The 21,466-nt window shown below is 38.2% G+C and overlaps 2 protein-coding genes across 16 annotated transcripts in view; one reads left to right on the top strand and one right to left on the bottom strand.

Moving 5' to 3' along the window:
* The window catches only part of Bcas3 (BCAS3 microtubule associated cell migration factor), a 583,853-nt gene that overhangs the window by 40,048 nt on the left and 522,339 nt on the right, over positions 1 to 21,466 (top strand). For all 15 annotated transcript variants that reach the window (XR_015443252.1, XM_021248678.2, XM_087191873.1 and 12 more), the window contains exon 6: positions 1,364 to 1,445. Coding sequence is in view for 14 of the 15 variants with exons in the window: in XM_021248678.2 (XP_021104337.1) it covers positions 1,364 to 1,445 (82 nt within the window). In the remaining variant the exon portion in view is untranslated. The remainder of the gene's footprint in view (positions 1 to 1,363; positions 1,446 to 21,466) is intronic.
* Positions 11,422 to 15,822, bottom strand: LOC106008210 (transmembrane protein 265). Its single transcript, XM_021248733.1, is given in 3 exon segments — positions 11,422 to 11,718; positions 11,720 to 11,765; positions 15,722 to 15,822. Coding segments are annotated over 3 exon segments (444 nt in total).

The raw sequence follows: 21,466 nt of genomic DNA, 5'->3' as shown, positions 1-21,466 counted from the left end.
AAGAGCTGCACTATATGATGGTGATGAGTTTCATTTTGAAAATGCAAGGTCACAAGGGAATTTTTAGAATAGATGAGTTCTCCTAGTGGGCTGCACTTTGTAGCTTTTACACGTTTCCTTGGTGGTAGGTGGTGCTGTTGTTGCACAGTTGACCCTTGGAGGCTGTGCATGCTCTGCATCTCACCTGCTATGCAAGGGTTTGCTGGCACAGCAATAATTTGTAATAATTATCATAGATGAGATGAATATTTATAGGAGAGAAAAAATTTACAGTTTGAAGCTTTTAAATTGAGATAGAAGAAAAGCTGAAAGATCTTAAAAAGCAGTTCCTCTAAAAGGTACTTCTGCAGATGTATAATTTAATATGGGAAGATTTATAGGCTTTTTATAATGCATATATTTTTGATATTTTAAACCACTTATTGGACAGGCCTATTAAAAATATCAAAGTGTGTTTCTTCTATTGAACTTCTATATTTATTATATTTATTACAAGTTCTTGGGTATTTAGAACTAGTTTTATAATACATGCCATTTTCTCTGATATTATATACTCCATAAAAATGCTAGATAATTATGAAAATGTATTGAGAGCCACACGACCACTTGCAGTACATCTGCAAGAATGTTCTTTAATATAATCTGCTCTAAATATCAGTCATCAGTGAAAAGCAGTGTTTTCACACTGGATACATACTAGCATACCCCTTTACCATTTGGATTAATAGAATACTGTACTCTTTATATTTGAGAAATCTAATATCACTCGAATGGACCTTCAGATAGCATTTGATTTTTTTGTACAGTAAAAATGATATCTGAATTTTCTTACATATAACTTTGTTCACAGAATATTGAAATTAGAGATACCTTGGAGGTCATTTTACCAGCTTTTCCTTATTTTATAAGTGAAAAAGAACATAGGCTTATAGAGTTAAATGATTTACTCAAAGCTAAAACATTGTTCCAGAAACATGACCAGTTGTAACTGGTGAAAGTTGCTACAGTATGTCAGTTGCAGTTTCCAGAATAGTGTCATAGTTGTTTCACTCTGAAGTGGAAAGCAGTCATGCAGGAATTATACAAATTTTTACATTTAGTAAAATGAGAATTAATAGACTTCTAAGACAGACTGCATTTTTCCAGTTCTTATAGAATATGGGCTCTTATTTTTCTACAATACTTGATAATTTAAGCTATGAATATACTTGATGTGTATGCCAAGCCTAAAATGAATGTGGGTGCTTGTGTGTATGTATTTTTAAGGCAAATTGAGATAAAATTTAGGTGTCTTGTTTGCCTCTAATAGCGTTGTGACCTACATTCTACTTTACTGAATTTTTTTTTGTCTTCTTGTATGCAGATTAGTGGAGAAGCACAGGAGCTCTTCTCTGTTCGACATGGCCCAATTCGAGCAGCTAGAATCTTACCTACTCCACAGTTTGGTGAGTAAAGCCCTGAAGAAAAAACAAATCATTCAGAGTTTCTTTTGTTGTCCTGGACTAGACAGTAAGAATGATAACTAAAGTCTGTTTTCCTCCAAGTGTCCATTCCCCTTCCCCTCCTCCTCCCAAGATAAACTCTTAGTTCTGTCAGTTGAGATGGAAATAGGTAATCTTAACCAATTCAATATGGCTATTCACTTTCTGCTGTGGTTTTGATTTATCTCCATCCTCTTTGATCTCAGTTTAGCCTCTGCTTTTGCTAGCTCTTTCTGCAAGCCCTCTTCTCTCTTGGTTTTCATGGGATCGTTCTTCCCAGATCCCTTCTTTGCTGACTGTGCTGGCTTTGTTATGCTTCTGGCTTGGCTTTCTTCTGTGGGTATTCCCCAAGTCTCTGTTCACATGCTTTGCCCCTCATCTCAGTGATACTTACTGACTTGGAGAGCTTGGTTTTCACTATTATCTTGGTTGTAGGTGACTGCTGTCTGTGTCTTCAGCTATGTCAGAAGTGGATTTTGGGGGGTTAGCCTTACAAATCTGCTTTACTAGTGAATACTTCTTAATGTTGTGTTTAAATAGTATGTATGCTTTATATTTGTGTAGAAAAGTCCAAATGTATGTTTATGTTAAATCTGCTGTTTGGATATAAATAACTCTATACTTTGAACTTTGAAAAGGTTGTGTTTTCTCATTACCTTGAATGTTTTTTCTCAAGAATATTTTGCATATACACCAAAAGTATAATCATATTAATTACATTTGAATACTTTGAAACCTTTTAAAAAAGATGTTAAAATATTTTAATTCTATTATATTTCAAAAGATTAATTTGGAAAATCACCTAAGGGTTACAGCAGTTCATTCTCTAAATTGGTGAGAATGATATTTACTAAAACTTAGGACAGTGTGATTGTACTTAAGTAATTTTAGGGATTAATTTAGTGATTAAATCAGCTTAAATGAAATGGGAAGTGTAGGAGTAACAAGGCAACAGCATCCTGCAGTCTTGTGTTTCTCCCTTGCTATTCAGTTATATGACATATGGATTTCAGCTCCATAGCTGTCTCCCTCTCTCCCTCACATGCACTCTCTTTCTTTGCCTTCCCTCCATCCTCCCAGGTATGCCCCTTTGCTTGAATTCTTTCTCCATCATTTGATTTCTGTTGTATTTGCAATTTGGTGAAAAATTTTGACAAAGAAGGTTCTAGACCTTCTGATAAAGTCTTCACAATAATGAGCTTTATTTTTGGAGGACTGGCATCAAGAAGTTTACTACTAAAGGACTCTTTTTTTTGTGTGTATAATTCACAAAGGCAGATTTTTACCTTTTTATTAATGTTCAACTTTTCTTTTACTTGTGGCAAAAATGCTCCATGAAAGTATCAAACTATGAAAAGTTAATACTGCTAGTATAATTTTATGTAAAAGAATCTTTAATTTACTTTGCTATTTATTAAAAGATTTCTCCATATAATATGCTTATATAAAATTGTTTAAAGTATCATTTTACATGGGTAAATGTTATGACTTAAAAATTAATTGTATGTAGCTTTTATCATATTGGGTAAATTTTTTGATTTATTTTTATTAAATGTAATAAAACAGATCCCATAAAATTTGTAATAGAAAACAGCAATATCCCAGCGCTCTTTCTCCCATTGTGCTTTATTCCTTCTTTTTGGTGGAAGAGTTCTTTAGTAGCTTCCTGGAAAAGCATGTGGGAGATCTTGACTGTCTGAAGATGTCTTTATTCTTTAACTCTTGATGGATAATTTGGCCTGGATAACAACTACTTGTTTCTAATAATTTTAGTTCACAATTTAGAAGGCATTAGTTTAGAGTTACGTGGGAGAGTTAAAGCCATTTTGACATCTTTTTCTTTGTATGTAGCTTGTGGGAGCTCATAGAATGTTGCCTTTGTTCCCCATGTTCTGAAATTTTGCAGTGTTGTGCCTTGACTCATACTTTGTTCTGGTCCCCTTTAAAGTGGAAATGCAAGTTAAATGGTTTTGAAAAATTGTTTTCAGTTGATGTTGTGGAATTTTTCCCCTAGGCTTTCTTTATTTTCCCTTTTTTTAACACCTATTATTTCAGTGTTACACCTCTTGCACTAGTTAATTTAAAAAAGAAAACTTACTCTTCTTTTGTGGAGATTGTCTCATTGTTACTCTTCTATTGAATAATTCTTTTTGGTGATCATGTTTTTCTTATCTTCAGTTTCTCATTCCTAACTCCTTTTGCCCTCCTTTACACTCCCTCTCCTCCTTTTCTTCTCTTCCTTTATTCCTTGGTATGATTTACATATAAACATCAGTTAGCAATTAGAATCCAGTAAACATAAAATGAATTACTCATCATTTTGAGTGAAATTTATTCCAGGAAAAACAAGGATGGTTAACATTTGAAAGTCAATGTAATTTACCATATTAGAATGAAGAAAACTCATGTGATCATCTCAACAGAAATAGAAAAAAATCTTTGACCAAATTTCATAGCTATTTATAAAAAAGTTTTAGTAAACTAGAGAAAGAAATTTCCTGAATGTGATAAAGATTATGCATTAAAAAAAATCTAAAAACCATCATATTAAATGAGGATGCATGGAATGCTGTCCTGCTGAGTGCAGGATGGCTTCTGTCACCACAGCTTTAGTGCAGGGTCTAGCCATTTAAATAAGGCAAGAAAAAGAAAAAAAACCATATAAATATTAAAATGTAAAATTTTCTTTATTCATTGGTTGTATGATGATGAATTTAGAAACATAACAGCATCTATAAACTGTTAGGAGTAATGAGTGTAGCAGAATTGCTGCATGGTTCAATACTAGGTACATACAAATTCAAATAAGTCCATTGCTTTCATTCTGACCATAGAAGGATTGTCTGAAGATGTGATTTCTGAAGTACTTATGGCGCTCATCTCAATATACTGGGGAACAATTTGGTTTATTTTCTCGATTATTTGTGTCTCTTAGTGCTTGAAAATTGCTATTATTTTCAATTACGCTATACAAGGAATTCATAATTTTTTTTTTTTGTACTGGGGATTGAACTCAGGACCTTATGCTTGTGAGGCAGGTGTAGTGCCACTGAGCTAAATCCCTGGCCCAAGGAATTCACAATTTAACATCTGAAAATGTTAAGAAAATAAAAAAAAAGGTGTGTGGGGCAAACAAAGGTACAGGAAAAAATATTAAGAAGTTTAAAAAAACTTTAGATTGCCTTTTCTTCCGGCTTTGGAATGCCAGTGGCAACAGTTTTCTGTTGCTTGGTATTTGTTGCAGAGTCCACCTATGCAGGCAAAAAAAGTAATTGCTGCTTGCTTTCTTTCTTTTTCTTCCTTTCTTTCTTTACCTTCCCGTTCCTTCCCTTCTCCTTTCCTTTCCTTTCCTTCATTCTTTTGATATGAATGACTAGTTACTTTTCTTGAAACAAACATGGACAGAACAAATTCAGAGTTTTTAGTTTATTATTCATAATTTACTTTTTTGGAGGGGTAGATTCATGGAGTACACTTTTTACATGCTGATGCCCAGCATTTTTTAGAGGTACCAGTACATATTTCATTCTTCACATGACTTAAATGTGGTTTTTACCATGTTCAGAGAAGTATTTGATTTTCTATGAAGTCAGGATTTATGACAGAGTTCTCTAGAAGTGCTTGCTGTAATTTTTTTGATGTAACATTTTAATGACTGGTTAAATAGGTGTGAATCCTGTAAAACACAAAGACATAGACACACACTGACACACACACACACACACGCACACACACACACACCCCTGTTCAGCCAAAACAGCAGCAAACTTTCAAAAGTAGGCCAACTGACATTTGCTTACTGTCATCACCAGTGTATTGCAAAGAAGAAAACACAAGCTTATTGACATTTTAAATAGCTAAAACTGTAAGATTTAGGGCTTCCTTAATGTTTTCTGCTCTAATTACTTTTCAGTTTACATCATCTGTTGCATATTTCTTTCATAACACCTAGTTTGTTCATTCAGGCCTTTCTTCTAGGGACTAGATTTTTATATTTTGCCAAGTACAGTGATTTAGGTAAATTGTAACTTGAGCATACATGTTTTATTCCTCTTGAACTTTGTTGTTTTTGGTCAGAGGATGTGTTTCTAGTGTCTGCTTTTGAGGCACTGCATTTTTAGTTTTTGGTGATGTCATGACATTGGCTCTGACAAGTCATGTGTCTGAACCCTTTAATTAAGGACTTTTCCTATGTGGGCTACAGAGAGAGGAAGTATACTGAACAGAGATGAGAGGAAGGAAGTTTATAAATTACATGAATTGTAATGCTGGATGATATTTTTCAGATGACATTCTCAGTTGATTATATAATGTACATTGTTACCACACTTCTGCAAGTGAGTAGTACCATTATTCTGATTTACAAGGTAGGAGACTTGAGGCTCGGAGGGATTATGTGACTGGCATAATCAGCCACACACTTGATAAGTGGTGGAGCGGAAATTTGTATTGTGACTCTTACCTCACCCTGGCCTCACAATTCCCCATAAATATGGTTTTTCTATTGCTACAGGGAACACTTTTGCCAAACCCAGGTATTTCTAGGCTGAATTTCTTATGGCAGAAACCATACACTTGTGTATTTATTAGAATATGTAACAATTAGTATTTTTAATCTTCTTTTTTCATTTTACACTTAGTTATCTGAATGTCTTAATAGTATTTGGAGACCTTGGTTGTTTAGTCTAAAGGTAAAGAACAGTGAAAATAGTTAACATGGGAACCAATATATAGAAAAACCATTTTCTACACTGTGACATTTAAAATTTAAACTGTTGGGAGAAAGATAATAGTCCATCTAACTTTTGTTTGCTTTTAATTAAATCAACTTAAAAAAAATCAGTCTTTAATGGAAATATTGATTCTCTTTTATGTGACTTTGAATAAACTAATGTAAGTACATAAGATATCTCAAATCAGATTTAGAAAAAAAGGTGTAACATGAAGCAACTAAATTACATGTGAGCTTAATGATTCTGACCCAAATAAACAGACTTGTAATGGAGATGCTGATTATTATCATTGTAGCTTAAATACTTTTAGTGTAGAGCTGTGGAGAAGAATATTAGTGTCTTAGTGAATGGAAAAGTTCGTGGTCTTGGAAGTCTATGTTCATTTATGGTAACAGATTCTTAGATGTGAAAGAAAATGAAAATTCAAAATGTATTAAGTAATACATAATTTAAAATAAGCAATTAAAAATTCAGCTTTATTGAAAAATAATTTACATACAGTAAAATTCTATGTTCAATTTCTCTTTCCCTTCCTTCCTTACTCTCTTCCATCCTCCCCACCCATCCATATTCTCTCTCAGTACTAGGTATTGAACCCAGGGCCTTTTCTCTGAGCTGCATTCCCAGCCCTTTTGAGTCAGAGTCTCAGTAAGAAGTCACTTGAGTTGCCCAGGCTGGGCTCACACTCAATCCTCCTGCCTTAGCCCCCCAGGGTACTGAGATTACAGGTGTGCACAATCACTCCCAGCTAAAATTCTTGAATTTTAACTATACCATTTGATGGGTGGACAGATCGACACAGTTGTGTAACCATTACCACGAACAAAATACCTCTGCCTGGGGGTATAGCTCAGTGGTAAAGTGCTGTACAGGCCTAGGATGCTTGAGGCCTAGGGTTTATCCCCAGCACCACGGTCAGATGAACCAAAAGAAAAAAAAAATTGGAGCCTCTTCATTATACTGCAAAAGAAAATCAGCTTGTCAACTTCCTGTCTACCAGGATAGTTACAGTAATCAAGAGATAAAAACAAGTGGTGGGAGGATCAGAAAAGTTGGAAACCTCATACATGGTCCATGGGAATGTAAAACTAATGTAGTCCCTTGAAAACCAGCTTGGCAGGTCTTTAAAATGCTAAACATTCTTTCTGTTCCTAGGTGTGAAATTCAGAGAAATGAAAACATGTCCATACAAAAACATACAAAAACTCTCTTGTGTGAGGGTTTTTATAGCAGCATTATACAACAGTAAAACAGTAGAAATATCCCAAGTGTCTGTCAACTGATAAAATATAGTATGTCCATACAATGGAATATTATTTGACCAGAGACAGAAACAAAATTCTGACACATGGTACAACATGATGAACCTTTAAAATGATGTGTTAAGTGAAAGAAGCCAGACATAATAAAAGACTACATATTATTTATTCCTTTTGTATGAAATATTTTGAATATGCATTCCACAGAGACAGAAAGATTAATGGTTGCCTAGGGTTTGAAGCTTGTGCCAACAGTAAAGGCTTTTTTTTTTTGGTAACGGGGATCTAACTCAGGACCTTGCGCTTTCAAGGCAGGGCGCAGTGCCTCTGAGCTAAATCCCTGGCCCTAGTAAAGGCTTCTTGTGCCCTCACCTCTCTACACTCTTGGTTGTACTCATTTATGTCACTAGTGTTTCTTTTTAGAATTAAAACTAAATGTTTGTTTGTGTTTTTTTTTTTGTACCAGGGTTTGAACTTGGGTCCTTACCCTTGCGAGGCAGGCGGCAGAACCACTGAGCTAAGTCCCTGGTGAATTAAAACTAAATGTATATATACACGTGTGTTTTCTTTTGTTTTGTTTGTTTTTATTTTTTTTTGGCAGTACAGAGAATAGAATTGAGTGCCTTCACAGTGAGGGATACCTGCAGCAATTTAAAAAATGATTAGCTGGGTGTGGTGGTACACGCTGTGATCCCAGCACTCGGGAGGCTGAGGCCGGAGGATTGCTGTGAGTTCAAGGCCAGCCTGAACTGCACAGCAAGATCTTGTCTCAAAAAAAATTATTTTTATTTTGAGACAGGGTTTTGCTAAATTGCTATGTTACAAAGTCTGGGCTCCAACCTTGGATTCTCCTGCCTCAGCCTTCCAGAGTTCTGGGATCACAAGTGTGTGCCACCATGCCTGGCTATAGCATTCTTTGTTTTGTTTTGGCTTTTTTTGGTACCAGGGATCAAACTTGGGACCTTGTACTTGCGAGGCAGGCAGCAGAACCACTGAGCTAAATCCCCAGCCCTATAGCATTCTTTTACACCTAGAGTTTTAAAAAATTCATACCATGCTTTTGAGAGTATCTATGTTGTATATATCAACTTTGAATTCCTTTTTAAAAACAATTTCTGAGTGGGCTGGGGATTTAGCTTTGTGGCATTGTGTCTGCCTCGCAAGTGCAAGGTCCTGAGTTCAATCCCTGATACCAAAAAAAAAAAAAAAAAAAAAAATTTCTGAGTAAGTAATCCATTGTTTGGGATAATACCATAATTCCTTTCATGAAGAAATAAACATTTGGGTTGTTTCCAGTTTTGCTCTTATGCATAAACTGCTCTAAATACTAAATGTATTTATTTCTCTTGGGTCAGTATTTAGAAGTGAGATTGCAGAGTCTTGTAGGTGTGTTTAACTTTATAAGATATTGGTAGATTGGATTCCAATATCATTCTAACATTTTGTATGTCCACCAGCAATGTTTTAAGTTTCCCTAGTGAGTAGTGATGTTCACCTTTTTTATACTTATTTGCCACTTCAGTATGTAGAAGGGTCTTTTGAAATATTTTGCTTATGTTTAATAGAGTGTTTTGTTTTATTGGATTGTAAGAGTTTTGAAGATGTGATGCTTAATCTTTTTTTTTTTTTTTTTTTTTTTGCTTAAATTCTTTTATTGGTACATTTTAGGTATACAATACGTTTACATTTATCATTGGGTGCTTTGTACCTGTACATGATGTACCTTGGTTCTTATTTTTACCCCATTCCCTGTGCTCCCTTCCCTATTTACAAAGACTTTGTTTCCATTTTTTCCTTTACTTTTTTTTTTTTTTTTTTTTGGTACCAGGGATCAAACTTGGGTCCTTGTGCTTGCGAGGCAGGCGGCAACACCACTGAGCTAAATTCCTGGCCCCATTTTTTCCTTTTCTTATAATTTTTCCTTTCCCTTCTTTCCTTTCTCCTTCCCCTCCCACTTCCCCTACCCCTTTGGACCTTTCCTTCTTATTTCAAATTATCAATTATTCTTTTTAATCATTTTAATCCTTATTTACACTTTCAGTTTCTCACACCAGAGAAACTCTTTGGTATTTACACGTGTGTCCTATTTATTTCACTGAAGAGTATGGCCTCAATATGCATCCATTTAGCTATAAATGTCTCTAGTTTCTCTTTCATTATGCCTGAGTAGTACTCCATTTCATAAAAAAACCACATCTTCTTTATCCAGTCTCCAGTTGATGGGCACTTGGGCTGTTTCCAAGCTTTAGCTATTACAAACTGCTGCTATAAACATGGGTGCACATATATCGCTGTGGTATGATTCTTTTAATTCTTTTGGGAAGATCCCCAGCAGGGGAATAGCTGGGTCAAATGGGACCTCTGGCCCTAGTTCTTTGAGGTGTCTCCATACTGACTTCCATAGTGGTTGCACCAGTCTGCACCCCCACCAACAATGGAGAAGGGTTCTTTTCTCCCCACACCCCCAGCAGTGATGCTTAATCTTGACTGTCACCTTGATTGGCTTAAGGTATGCCTAGGCGATGAGTGAAGTACATTTCTGTTATCTTGGTGTGTCATGAAGATGTGACTGGGAAATATGTCTGGCTGCTGGCCCCTTCCTCTAGTTCTTCTCCTGTTCTCTGCTCCCTGGTTACCATGATGTAGGTACCTTTCCTCCTACACACTCTTCTGCCATGTTATTTCTGGCTTGGAGCCAGCTGACCATGGACTGAAACCTCTGAAACCGTGAGCCAAAATAATCACTTTCTCCTTTAAATTGTATATGTGAGATATTTCTTCCCACAGTTAAAAGCTGACCAGTGAAGTATAAGTTCTAGAGGCAAGTTCTTTGCCAGACATCTGTAAAATATGTACAAATATTTGGATCTTCCTATGGCCTCCTTTAACAGGCTTTGAAGTGCAAAAGTTTTTAATTTTGATGAGGTTCTATTTGAGGTTTTTATATTCTTTTATAGTTTGTGTTTTTATTTTCATTCAGTTCCACACATTTTTTTTGGTTTTCTGGTGATTATTGTCTTGATGCATGGTTTATGTAGAAGGACACTATTTTGTTATCAATTTTTAGGGAGATTTTCCTGATGTCTTTCTCTTATTAATTTCTAAACACAGTTCTGTTGCTCCACATCTCCTCCAGGCATTTGGTGTGGTCCATGTTCTGGTAGATGACCATTCTAATAGCTGTGCAGTGGTATCTTATTATTTTAATTTGCAGTGTCATGACATACGATAGAGAACATTTTTTGTGATTTGTGGTCTGAGGAGGTCCCCCTAAAAGGAGATGGGGACCTGAGCTCACTCACTGAGTAGCTTCCTGACTCATGTGATGAGAAAAACATTTTAGACCAAGTCAGTGTGAGGCCTAGGCAGATTTATTAGGCAGAGTTAGAAAGTAAGGGGGAATAAAAAGCCACTCCAGCTTGAGTGGCTGGAGGGGACACTCTGATTCTGACTGGCTTGTTCAAAAAGGACACCGGCCAGGTTATATACTTTTGTTGGGGCAGCCTAGAGGCAGCTTGATCATTAGGTCACTTCAGCTATTGGAAAGTGGCTCTGGGTGAAGTCCTTCTGGTTCAGGGGACATTTGATCTTCATGTGCTATTGTTTTATTTTGTTTTTTTTTAAACACCAAAAGAGGCTTTTATTAGAAAACACATTCTCATAAAATTAGGCCTGGTCTTCAACCCCTGCCTCTGGAGGCCCCTAGGACAGAGTGGAGCAGGGTAGACAGAAGGTGGAGGGCACTGAAACAGAGCTGGCTGATCGCCCCTCCTCTGCCTCAAGCTGCTGCTCTCCTAATATAAAAGGCTAGAAGGGCTCTTGCAAAAGCCATTGAGAGAGGTTCCATCCTTCCAGCGAAGAAGGACCACTGGTGTCACCATAACTGAGCAGTGTTGTACAGTTGGATCCAGCATGTCTCAGCTGACTCTCAGCAGAGGCTACCCAGGGTCACTCAGCCTGAGTGATGGCGTAAGAAAGCAGCCACAGCAGCACAGGGCCTAAGATGACAGCAAGCCAGACAGCAAAGCTAGCCAGGATGAGCTTCCAAGACTGGGCCTTCCAGCCCACTGCCTCCTTGAATCAGCCTGTCTTACCGCGCTCTTCTGTCTTGATGGCAAACACAAGAGCCATAACTCCCAGGCAAGTGCAGCCACAGATAATGCTGGTAGCTGCCAAGCCGTGGAGGCAGAGCCAGCAGCAGCAAATCGGGGATGGCAAATGAGCAGCTTCCATGTTGTTCATCACTCTCCACTGCCTTCTCCTCGTCTTCAGGAACTCTTGAGTTTCGACTCCTACCTCAGGTTTGATTTGGCTCAGGTGGAGATGGAGCTGAGCCAGGCTCCGAGCTAAGCCCAGGGATGGGGCTGAGTGGCCAGCCACCATCTCTTCAGGTGCTATTGTTTCTGCTTGGGGCAGTCTCAGTCTCAGGCTCTGCTGGAATCCAAGGAGACCAGTAGGGTTAGGGCAGTGGAGATTTCTGGGCATAGCTGAAAGTCTCTCTAAATCTCTTATCTTGGTGGCCTTAGTCAAGAATGGGGATGAGATAGGTTCCATAAATTTAGGCCTAATCAACTTTGTTTTGGTACCTTTTAGATAGACCCTCTCTAAATGACTAACATGCTTATATGTAGAGCCAAGAAGGTATTTGACTCAAAATTTTATAAAATGAAGAGTCACTGTTGTTTAACCAAAAATGGCTTTTAAGACCCCCAACTGCTTCAAAACAAAATACAAATCACATTTTTAATGAGTAACAGATTAAGGACCCAAGAGTTGGTCATCTGTCCAAGATTTCTGAGAGTCATTTTCATATGCTTATTTGATACTTACTCTTTAGGGAGGAGACTGTCAGGGTTTTGCCCATTTTAGAATCTGGTGGTTTTCTTATTGTTGAGTTTTAGAGCTGTTTGTTGGGCTAGGGGTATAGCTCAGGGTAGGGCATATGCTTATCATGCAATACAGTGTAGTCTCCAGCACCACTCAACAACAAAGTTCTTTGTGTATTTTGATTGTAGTCTTTTGTCAGTTTTCTGCTAATTCTTTTCTGGTATGTAGCTTGTCTTATTATGCTTTTTATTGTTTTTTTTTACAGAGCGATTTAAACTTTTCCCTTCTACATGTAATTTTACTCTTTGGGTGTTGTATAATTCACTGGATGGTCTAATTTATAGTCTTTTCTCTTTGTGCTTTTACTAATCTTTTTTTTTTTTTTTTTGGTTGCAGGGATCGAACTTGGGTCCTTGCGCTTATGCAACAGGTGGTGAAACCACTGAGCTAAATCCCTGGCCTAATCTTTTTTTTTTTTTTTTTTGGCAGTGGGGATCAAACTCAGGACCTTGAGCTTGTAAGGCAGGTGTGGTGCCACTGAGCTAAATCTCTGACCCTTTTTATTTTTTAAATTTTGAAACAAGGTCTTGCTAATTCCCCCACACTTGTCTTGAATTTGCAATCCTCATGCCTCAGCCTCTCAAGTAGCTGATACTACATGGATGCCCTACCGTACCAGGCTATTTTTCATCTGTGTACCTTTTTCATTTATCATTTGTGTATATAGAATAATAACGCTGTCTTTCCATGGGTTTGTAACCTATGAGCACCTTTGTGAATGAAGGGACTGTGTTTATCATAATAATTTTAATGTTGTTATCTATTTCGATTCCCTTGATTGATTTTTTATCTTTATTGAGTCCCGTTTCCCTGCTTTGTATACCTTGAATGTTTTATTTTAATGCCAGTTATTGTGTATGTTATGTTGTTCTGTGCTATTAACTGGTTTTCCTTTGAATATTTTTGAAGCCAGGCGTGGTGGTCCATATCTATCATTCCAGCACTCTGATAGGATGAGGCAGGAGAATCACAAGTTAGGACCCAGCCTGGGCAATTTAGCGACTTAGGGAAACCTTTCCTCAAAATAAAAAACATAAAAGGGCCGGGGATGTAACTCAGTGTAAAGGCCCTGGGTTCAACGCCATACCGCTCCCCCCCACCCCCCGCCAAAAAAAAAAAGTGTTTTGGGGCTTTGATCTGGATCACAGTTAAAATTCTGGGCAATAATTTGATTCTCTCAGCACCTTTTCAAAATTTGTTAGGTATGTGTTGAATAGTGGTTCTTGTAGAGCATGGATCATCAGACGTTTTATTAAAGTGCCAGATAATAAATATTTAAGATTTTGGGTTATATAGTATTTGTTTATTTTTTTTTTTTCTGATACAGGGGATTGAACTCAGGACCTTATGCTTGCAAGGTGCCATTGAGCTAAATCCTTGGCCTGGTTATGTAGTATTTGTAACTACTATTCACGCCTGCCATTGTTGGGTAAAGTAATCACGGACAGTACTTAAGTGAATGGATAGTTGCTTTCCTGGGCTCAAGAATCACTGTCTTGGGTTGTCTTTTGTTGTAAGTCTGAAAACTACTTTTTCAGACCTTTCACTTGTTTCATAGATTTTTCTGTCAGGAAGGCAAATCTGCTCCTCATTACATCATTATGACTGGATGCAGACATTGAAAATTTTGATTTATTCATGTTTTTCGATTATTTGCCTTGAGATTGGTTAGGGCAACCACTAGTACACATTGAAATAAATTTGAAATTGGATTGTATTTGTAGTATAGCTTTAAAAATTTAATGTATCCTTGGAGAAGTTAAATGTCAGACCCTGATAATATTATAAATTTGATAGTGGTAACTCAGGTTTGCATTATTTACTTGTTTAATTTTGTGGTTTTGTGAAGGGAACCTAGGGGTTCCTAGGCAATTGCTCTACCGATGAACTAAATCCCGAGCCTAGTTTTTCATTTTTAAGAGTGCTGTGTATGTGTGTGTGAATGTGTGTGTGTGTCTATGGGTGTTTTCTGTAACCAGAATGACTGCATAGATGGAGTTAATATCTGCTCTTGGTGTTTTTCCTCATAGTTTTGAGAAACCCCTGTAGTATGATTTCAGATTAGTCATTAACATGTTTTATCTGGTATTATACTTTTCAAATCTAAATAATGTCTTTCTTTAGCCTATCTTGTATAAATGTCATGAAGACCAATGAGGTAAACTGCTACATTGTTGTTATTAATATTATTCTTGAAATTTTCATTCATAAAACTGTTAAGATCACCAAGTGTCAAGAAGGGAGCCACATGACCTCCACACCATCTGGCAGGAGGGAGGAAGTGGCTGCATTACTCATGGTGTCTCTCACATCACCAGTTTCCTACCACTCTGTGCTCAAGAAAGCATTTCTAAAAAACAAAAACAAAAAAAAACAAACAAAAAAGAAAGCATTGCTACCATGGTTATAAAACCATGGCTATTAACTTTCTTAAGGTCTTTATCTTCGTTTGTCTGAATCACCACAAGAAGCCCAATCTCCACAGGTCATTTTTCATCCTCATCTTCTCTCCATGTGGCAATCATTTTTAAAACCTTCCTTCTCTATTAATCTCTCCCACCCTCTCTACTACCCATTCCAAATCCTGAAACCTTTTGATAGTGTCCCCTTGGAAGACACTGTTGCCTGGGAAATCTCCCAGTATCCTAAATCTCTTTTGGAATGTTTTTTCTTTTCTCTCACTTGAAGTATTTGTAGTTATTTCGGCTTTAAAAAATTTTTTTTTTTTTTAAAGGGGAAAGGGTTTATTTGGCTTATGGTTCGTAGAGGTTTCAGTCCATAATTGGCTGGCTCCTAGGCAGGATGGCAGGAGGGCAACAGTTCATGGCTGCAGCAAAAGCAACAAGAGAATTTAACAGTGTCTTCCTGGCTCTTTTATCTTATTCAGACTACTGAGGGCAGGTAGCACTCATGCACTTAATCCTAGTGCTCTTGGGCCTAGCATTGCACCACGAACCAATTACACACTCTAGATTTAGCCACCCCTCAAATGGCCCCACCTCATTGGAGTGAGGCTTTGAGGGGACATCTAAACAAAAGCTATAACATTCCACACTCATGCACATCTCTTTGTGCAAAAGGCATTTAGTCCATCTCTAAAAGTTGCCAAAGTCCTGACAATTTCAGCATTGCTGAAAAGTCCAAGTCCAAAGTCTCCTCTGAGATTTAAGGCAGACTCTTAGCTACAAGCTAATGAAAATGAAAAGAAAATGAAAAAGAAAAGAAATGAAAGGAAAGTTAAACACTTCCAACATTCAATGGCGCAAGAGAGGCATTTCCATTCCAGAAGTTACAAACGGGGATACAAAGGAACGGGACCAGAGCAAGTCCAAAATCCAGTAGGGCAAATGTTAAATCCCACAGTTCCACTTCCAGCATCCTGGCAATCTGTGTTAAGTAGTGAACTCCAAAGGGCTTGGATGGCTCCACCCCTGCGACCCTGCTGGTGGTTGTAGCTCCCATGGCTTCTCTCTTGGGACAGCTCTGCTCCTGGCTTGCAGTTTTTCTTAGATGATCCACATTCCCGGCCTATCCAAACTTCTGGGGTCTCCACTGCAGCTTCGGCTTCACACTTACAGTTTCACACACTGCCTTCTCAGGAGCACCCTGCCTGGCCTCTCCAGGCCTTCTTCTGAAATCTGGGAGAAGCCTTTCTGACCCCACAACTCTTGGATTTTGCATGCGCCTAGAATCAGCACCTTGTGGTTGACACCCATGTTTGCTGCCAGCTGGAGCAGTAGCCAAGCTTCCTTCTCTCTTGGCTATAGGGTCAAGTGCCTGGATCGCTGAGCACTCTGAACTCAATCTCGAGGAACAAATTCTCTAGGCTGCCACCATTCTCGAACATAGTTCTCTGAGGCTTTCTTCACAAAACAAAGACTTTCTCTTTTGCAATTTGGAGGCTGCCAAGGGTGGAGTTCTGCTGTTCCTTGTGATGGCCTCAGGCCATCTTTTCTATTCTTTTGTTCCTTCTCAGCAATCAAGATCTCCTCTGCTCCATCTTTGCAGTCCACAGCTTTACAAGAGCTTCCTTTCTGGCCAAACTCAAAACATTTAGAATCATTCTGGTGGGCCCTTTGCTCTTGATTCTCAACATAGATCTGGCTAAAAACCCCCAGCAGTAGCCATGCCACGGCCTCAACATTAGACTGCCTTGAAATTTCTTCTGTGAGATTAATTAGTCCATCACCCTTAATCTCAGTCTCAGGCAAAGTCTCTCGACTTGAGTAAAATGCAGACAAACTTTTTGCCATGGCACAACACACATTGTCTGGAGTCTAGCAGCCAATGCAGTTTTTCCCAGCAGAAACCTCCTGAGCCTGGTCTCTACTAGCTTTCTGGTCTTCTGAGCTCTGCCCAGAATCTCCCCTACAGAACAGCCTAAGGCATTCCAGCTCTACTTCTTCTGCTCTTCCCCTTCCCATAAGCCAGGTCCAAAGGCTCTTGAGCCACATGGTCAGGTGGTGTCACACCACTTTGGTACCACTTCTCTGGTACCAAATTTCTGTGTTAGTGACTTTTTCTCTTGTTGCTGAGACAGAATACCCGACACCCAAAGTTAAAGGGGGAAAGGTTTATTTGGCTTTTAGTTAGTAGAAGTTTCAGTCCATAATCAGCTGGTTCCAAGGCAGGGTGACAGAGGGGCAGCAGACCATGGCAACAGGAAGCAGCAAAAACAACAAGAGCTATTTCATCTTTTGAAGATTACATGTTTATGCCATGGGGTTCTCCAGTACTACTCCTTTCACATATCTTCATATATTTATTTGAAATCTTCATGTCCTCTTTGGTGAAATTTCTTTTCATTTGTTTGGCAACAATTATTGAGTTCAGAGAGTTTTAAAAAAACCCATATAAATACAAATCATTTATTGAATATATTATTTCTAAATATATTCATTCTGGGAGCTGAGGGGTATAGCTCAGTGGCAGAATGTGTCCTTGGCGTGCACATAGCCTTGGTTTCAACCCCAGAAGGGTGCACACATGTGTGCACACGTGCGCAGGCGCGCACACACACAAAAGAAAAAAAATTTCTGCTCGTGACTTTTCCTTTCATCCTCTGTTTTCCTGAAGTCTGGTTTAATCTTTTTTCTTTTTTCAATTATGCCTTCGGTGCTATAGCTTAGAATTCAGTAAGCCCACAACCCAATGCTTATATGTTTCTTGCATGGAGTTTCTAATTTTTTCCATTTATCTCTTTCTTCATTCCTCAAATTCATTTCACTCCACTGAACAGATTATATTTTTATTTAATTTTATAGAGACTGAGGCAGAAGGATCACTTCGAGTTGGAGGCCAGCCTGAACTACATAGCGAGACCCTGTCTCAAAAAAAAAAAAGGGTCTGAGAACCTGGCTGAATTATTCTGGTGCTTCTCATGCTCCTATCAGCCCATTTACACAAAGGCTGCATATAGTGATGTTTTATCCCTGGGCTTCTTAGTCACTCTTTACTCATGTTTAGTTGTCTTTCTTCTATGAAGTACAGAGTCTCCTACTGGGGCCTTTCCACTTCTCTCTTGGCCCTTGTGCTGCTTTTTGAAGCTCAATACAGTGGACTTTCAAGTTAGGACTGCCCTGACATATGAACAATTTGGGTTACGACTGGAATTTTAGTTTTAACTTACAACCAGAATCTTGAGTTATGACCTGAATGCTGGCTGCTGATGCCTCCAGATGGTCTCAGATACAAATTTAACCCTTAAAGAGTTTTGGAAGGAACATTACAACATCCTTTCCTGTGTGGGGTCAAGAAATCCTGGGCCAGTGTCTCTCTAAGGACACTGAGATCTGCCTGGAAGAAAGTGTGGCCTAAAATTATACAAGAGAGAGATGTTGAAGGCTGTGTAGAGGAGCCTGAGCCTTCAATTGACCAACTTGAGTTACAACCAGCCCTCGTGAATGAATTGAGTTTGTAAGTCAAAGGTCTACTGTACAATGCAGTGGCCTGACAGCAGGAACCAGATGTGTCTTCCTCACTCTGTTCTCTGAATGGGCCTTGATTCTAACCATAGTACCACCACTCAGCATGAGTTTTTCTGCAAGGATGGCATGATTCTGTTTGAAAAATATTCTTGTTAATTTTTATACCTTGCAGAATGAGAAATTTGACAAGGCTCTGATACAGTTATTGGAACATGATATATATTTCAGTATTTTCTGAAAAATGCCTATGGTATTGGGAGTGTAGCTCAGTGGTAGAGCATGTGCTAAGCATCTAGGAGGCCTTGGATTCAATTCCAAGCACTCCCAAATAAGTAAATGAACAAATAAAATAAAAATTCCAGTAAAAACAATAAAAATTCAAATGTTTAAAATTTTCTTATATCAGTACTTTAGGTAACCTTTTTCTTTTGTACTGGGGAGTGAACCCAGGGCTTTGCATTAAGCTACATTGCCAATACCTTTTTTTTGAGATATGATCTTGCCAAGTTGTCCAGGATAGCCTTGAACTTGCTGTCCACCTGCCTCACCTTCCCAGAGTGCTGGGATTGCAGGCATCTGGCTTTTAGGTAACTTCTTACACATGGAGATTTGTTGGTGCAGAAAATAGACCTTATAATATAAAATTTTAATTGCTTTTGATGCCGAAGATCAAGCCTTGGACCTTGCACATGTTAGTCAAACACTCTACCACTGAGCCACACGCCTGGTCTAGTAGTTTATTTTTCCTCCTTTTCTTCCCCTGCTGTCTCCTCCCCCCTCTTCTTTTGGTGTGACTAGAGATTGAACCCAAGGGTTACAAAGGGTTACATCCCCAGCTCTTTTTAAGTTTTATTTTGAGACAGGTTCTCTCTAAGTTGCCAAGTCTTGCATTGAATTTACAATACTCCTGCCTCAGTATCCAAGTACCTGAGATTATAGGAGTATGCTACTATGCCTGGTTTGCCAACCCTTAATTTTCCAAAATATCAAATCTCCAGAAAGGTAGAATGGGATAAAAACACTTGTATATCCTCCACCTAGATTACTTTTTGTTACTTTTCAGATTAAAAATAAGAAAAAGTTAGCTGGCCTTAGTGATGCTTGCCTGTAATTCCAGCACTCTGGGAGGCTGAGGCAGAAAAAGAGTGCATGTTTGAGCCCAGCCTGGGGACCTTAGTGAAGTCACTTAGCAAGAGTTGCCCGCTCCCCACCCCTCCAAAAATAGAAAAAGGTGGGGATGTAGCTCAGTGTCAAGGCTATGGGCTCAATCCCCAAGACTGGGGGGGATAAAAGCTTTTTGTCTCATCACTGTTATTGTCATATACAGTATATCCTTTACCACTGAATATATATATTTTTCCCAGTACTGGGGATTGAACCCAAGTCTACATACTGAGCTATATCCTCAGCCCTTGAAATAGAGTCTCAGAATACGCAGGACTCAAACTTGTGACCCTCTTGCCTCACCCTCCCAAGTTCTGGGATTACAGGCATTCGTCATTGTCCTTGGGTTGAACATATATTTCTTACTAGTTTAAAATTTTTATGTATTTATTTTTATTCAGTTTTTTTTAAGGACAGGAAAATTTATTGGGGAATAGGAATAGTGAAAAGGAATAGTTCCTCAGAGACAGGAGGGGTCCTGAATGGGTTGCCAATGAGCTTCCTTCTCTGAGAAAGTTTTGTAGAGCAAAGTCACAAAGTGGGTACGATGTGGGTCAAAAGTATAATCAACCAATAAGATTACAAGTATGGCCACTTGGCTAATACTGATCCAGTAGTAGCAAGGGCATATGGATGATATCATTAATCTTGGTGGATAATCTATAGTCTTAGTTTTGTTTTAAGTCTTAGTAGTCTTAGTCTTAGTGGGTGGGAGAGGATGGCCTACCCCTAATGAGATAATGGTTTATTTATACAAGAAATCTCAAAAGGGTGATATCAATAATTTTAAGCTTGCATTTGTCCCTTAGGGAAGTATGTATTTCTGGCCATTGTGACTTCAATCTTATTTATGTGGGCCTCCAGCCGCAGTTCTGATGTGTTCTCATTTTCTGCATTGACTCCCTTGAGGGGCTAACCCTCTATAACATTTCTACCTATTTTAGCTGTCTCTAATATTCCCCCTCTGAAGAGGTATCCCTGACTGTGGTTAGGGGAGATTGGGCATAGTTTCCATCTAGCTGCTTCGAGCTGAGGGTGATCACAGTCAGGGGCTTCTCCAGACAGCCAATCTAATGGGCCTGGATTAGAAGTCATGTTGTAGTTTAGCAGTTATGAACTCCCTTACCAAGTTCCATCTAGTGGATCTCAGTAAAAGGAGTCTGACACATTTGTTGTAGGTTCTGTCTGCTTGATCGCTTGGAGTTTGGCAGCCTCTAGGGAAGAATAAACAAACTTTCCAAGAAATTAAAGCATGTATAATCAAAGTATGATCACTAGAATTAAAGGGCAGTTTGGAGAAAGAGCCATGTCCAGACCCTGCTCTTAAGGGACAGGAGTAGCGATTGTAAACAGTTGGCTCTTAGACCTCTCTACTTGTGGAGGTTATAACTGTGCTATTTCTTGTCATAAGTCCCTCCAGTTTTAGCTGTAAGAAGATGGAGAATTTGGTGGTTTTGAAGGACAATTTTATTTTGTTAAATTTTTACACTGAATATTTAATACTCATCTTTTAAAAAAATTGTATACATATTTCTCTTATTTGTGTAGTTTGTTCTTTCCCCCCAGTACTGGGGATTGAACTCAGGACTATGCCAGGCAGGCATAGTGCCACTGAGCTACATCCCCGGCCCCTTATTTCTGTAGTTTTTAAGAAATTGAATTTTATCACAAATCTATAATGGATTTGAACTTCTGTTAGTTTTATTACTTGGTTTTGCTTCCAGCTAAAACTTTCTCTTTTTATATCCTATTGTAAATTTTGCCTCACTTAGGTCCAGACAGTCATTCTTGTCTATTATCTTTTGTGAGTATAAATAATTTGCTTTATTTACTTTGTTACCTTGATGATATTTATAGATCATGTCATGAATATCCTACCTTTGAGACCTCTCTTTTGTAGACTATATAAATTTTGTCTTACGTGTCTGAACTCATGTGTCTTGTCTTCTACTCCTGGGATAAATATTTTGTTGATCTAATTTTTCCCAACTCACTTTTATAACTTTTCAGCATTG

This window comes from Heterocephalus glaber, unplaced genomic scaffold, assembly GCF_053883595.1.
Source record: "Heterocephalus glaber isolate CG9 unplaced genomic scaffold, H.glaber_assembly_v1.0 deba00001564, whole genome shotgun sequence".
In the NCBI taxonomy this organism is placed as follows: domain Eukaryota; kingdom Metazoa; phylum Chordata; class Mammalia; order Rodentia; family Bathyergidae; genus Heterocephalus; species Heterocephalus glaber.
Note: the sequence above shows the minus strand (reverse complement) of the source record. Positions and strands in the feature narration are given on the sequence as shown.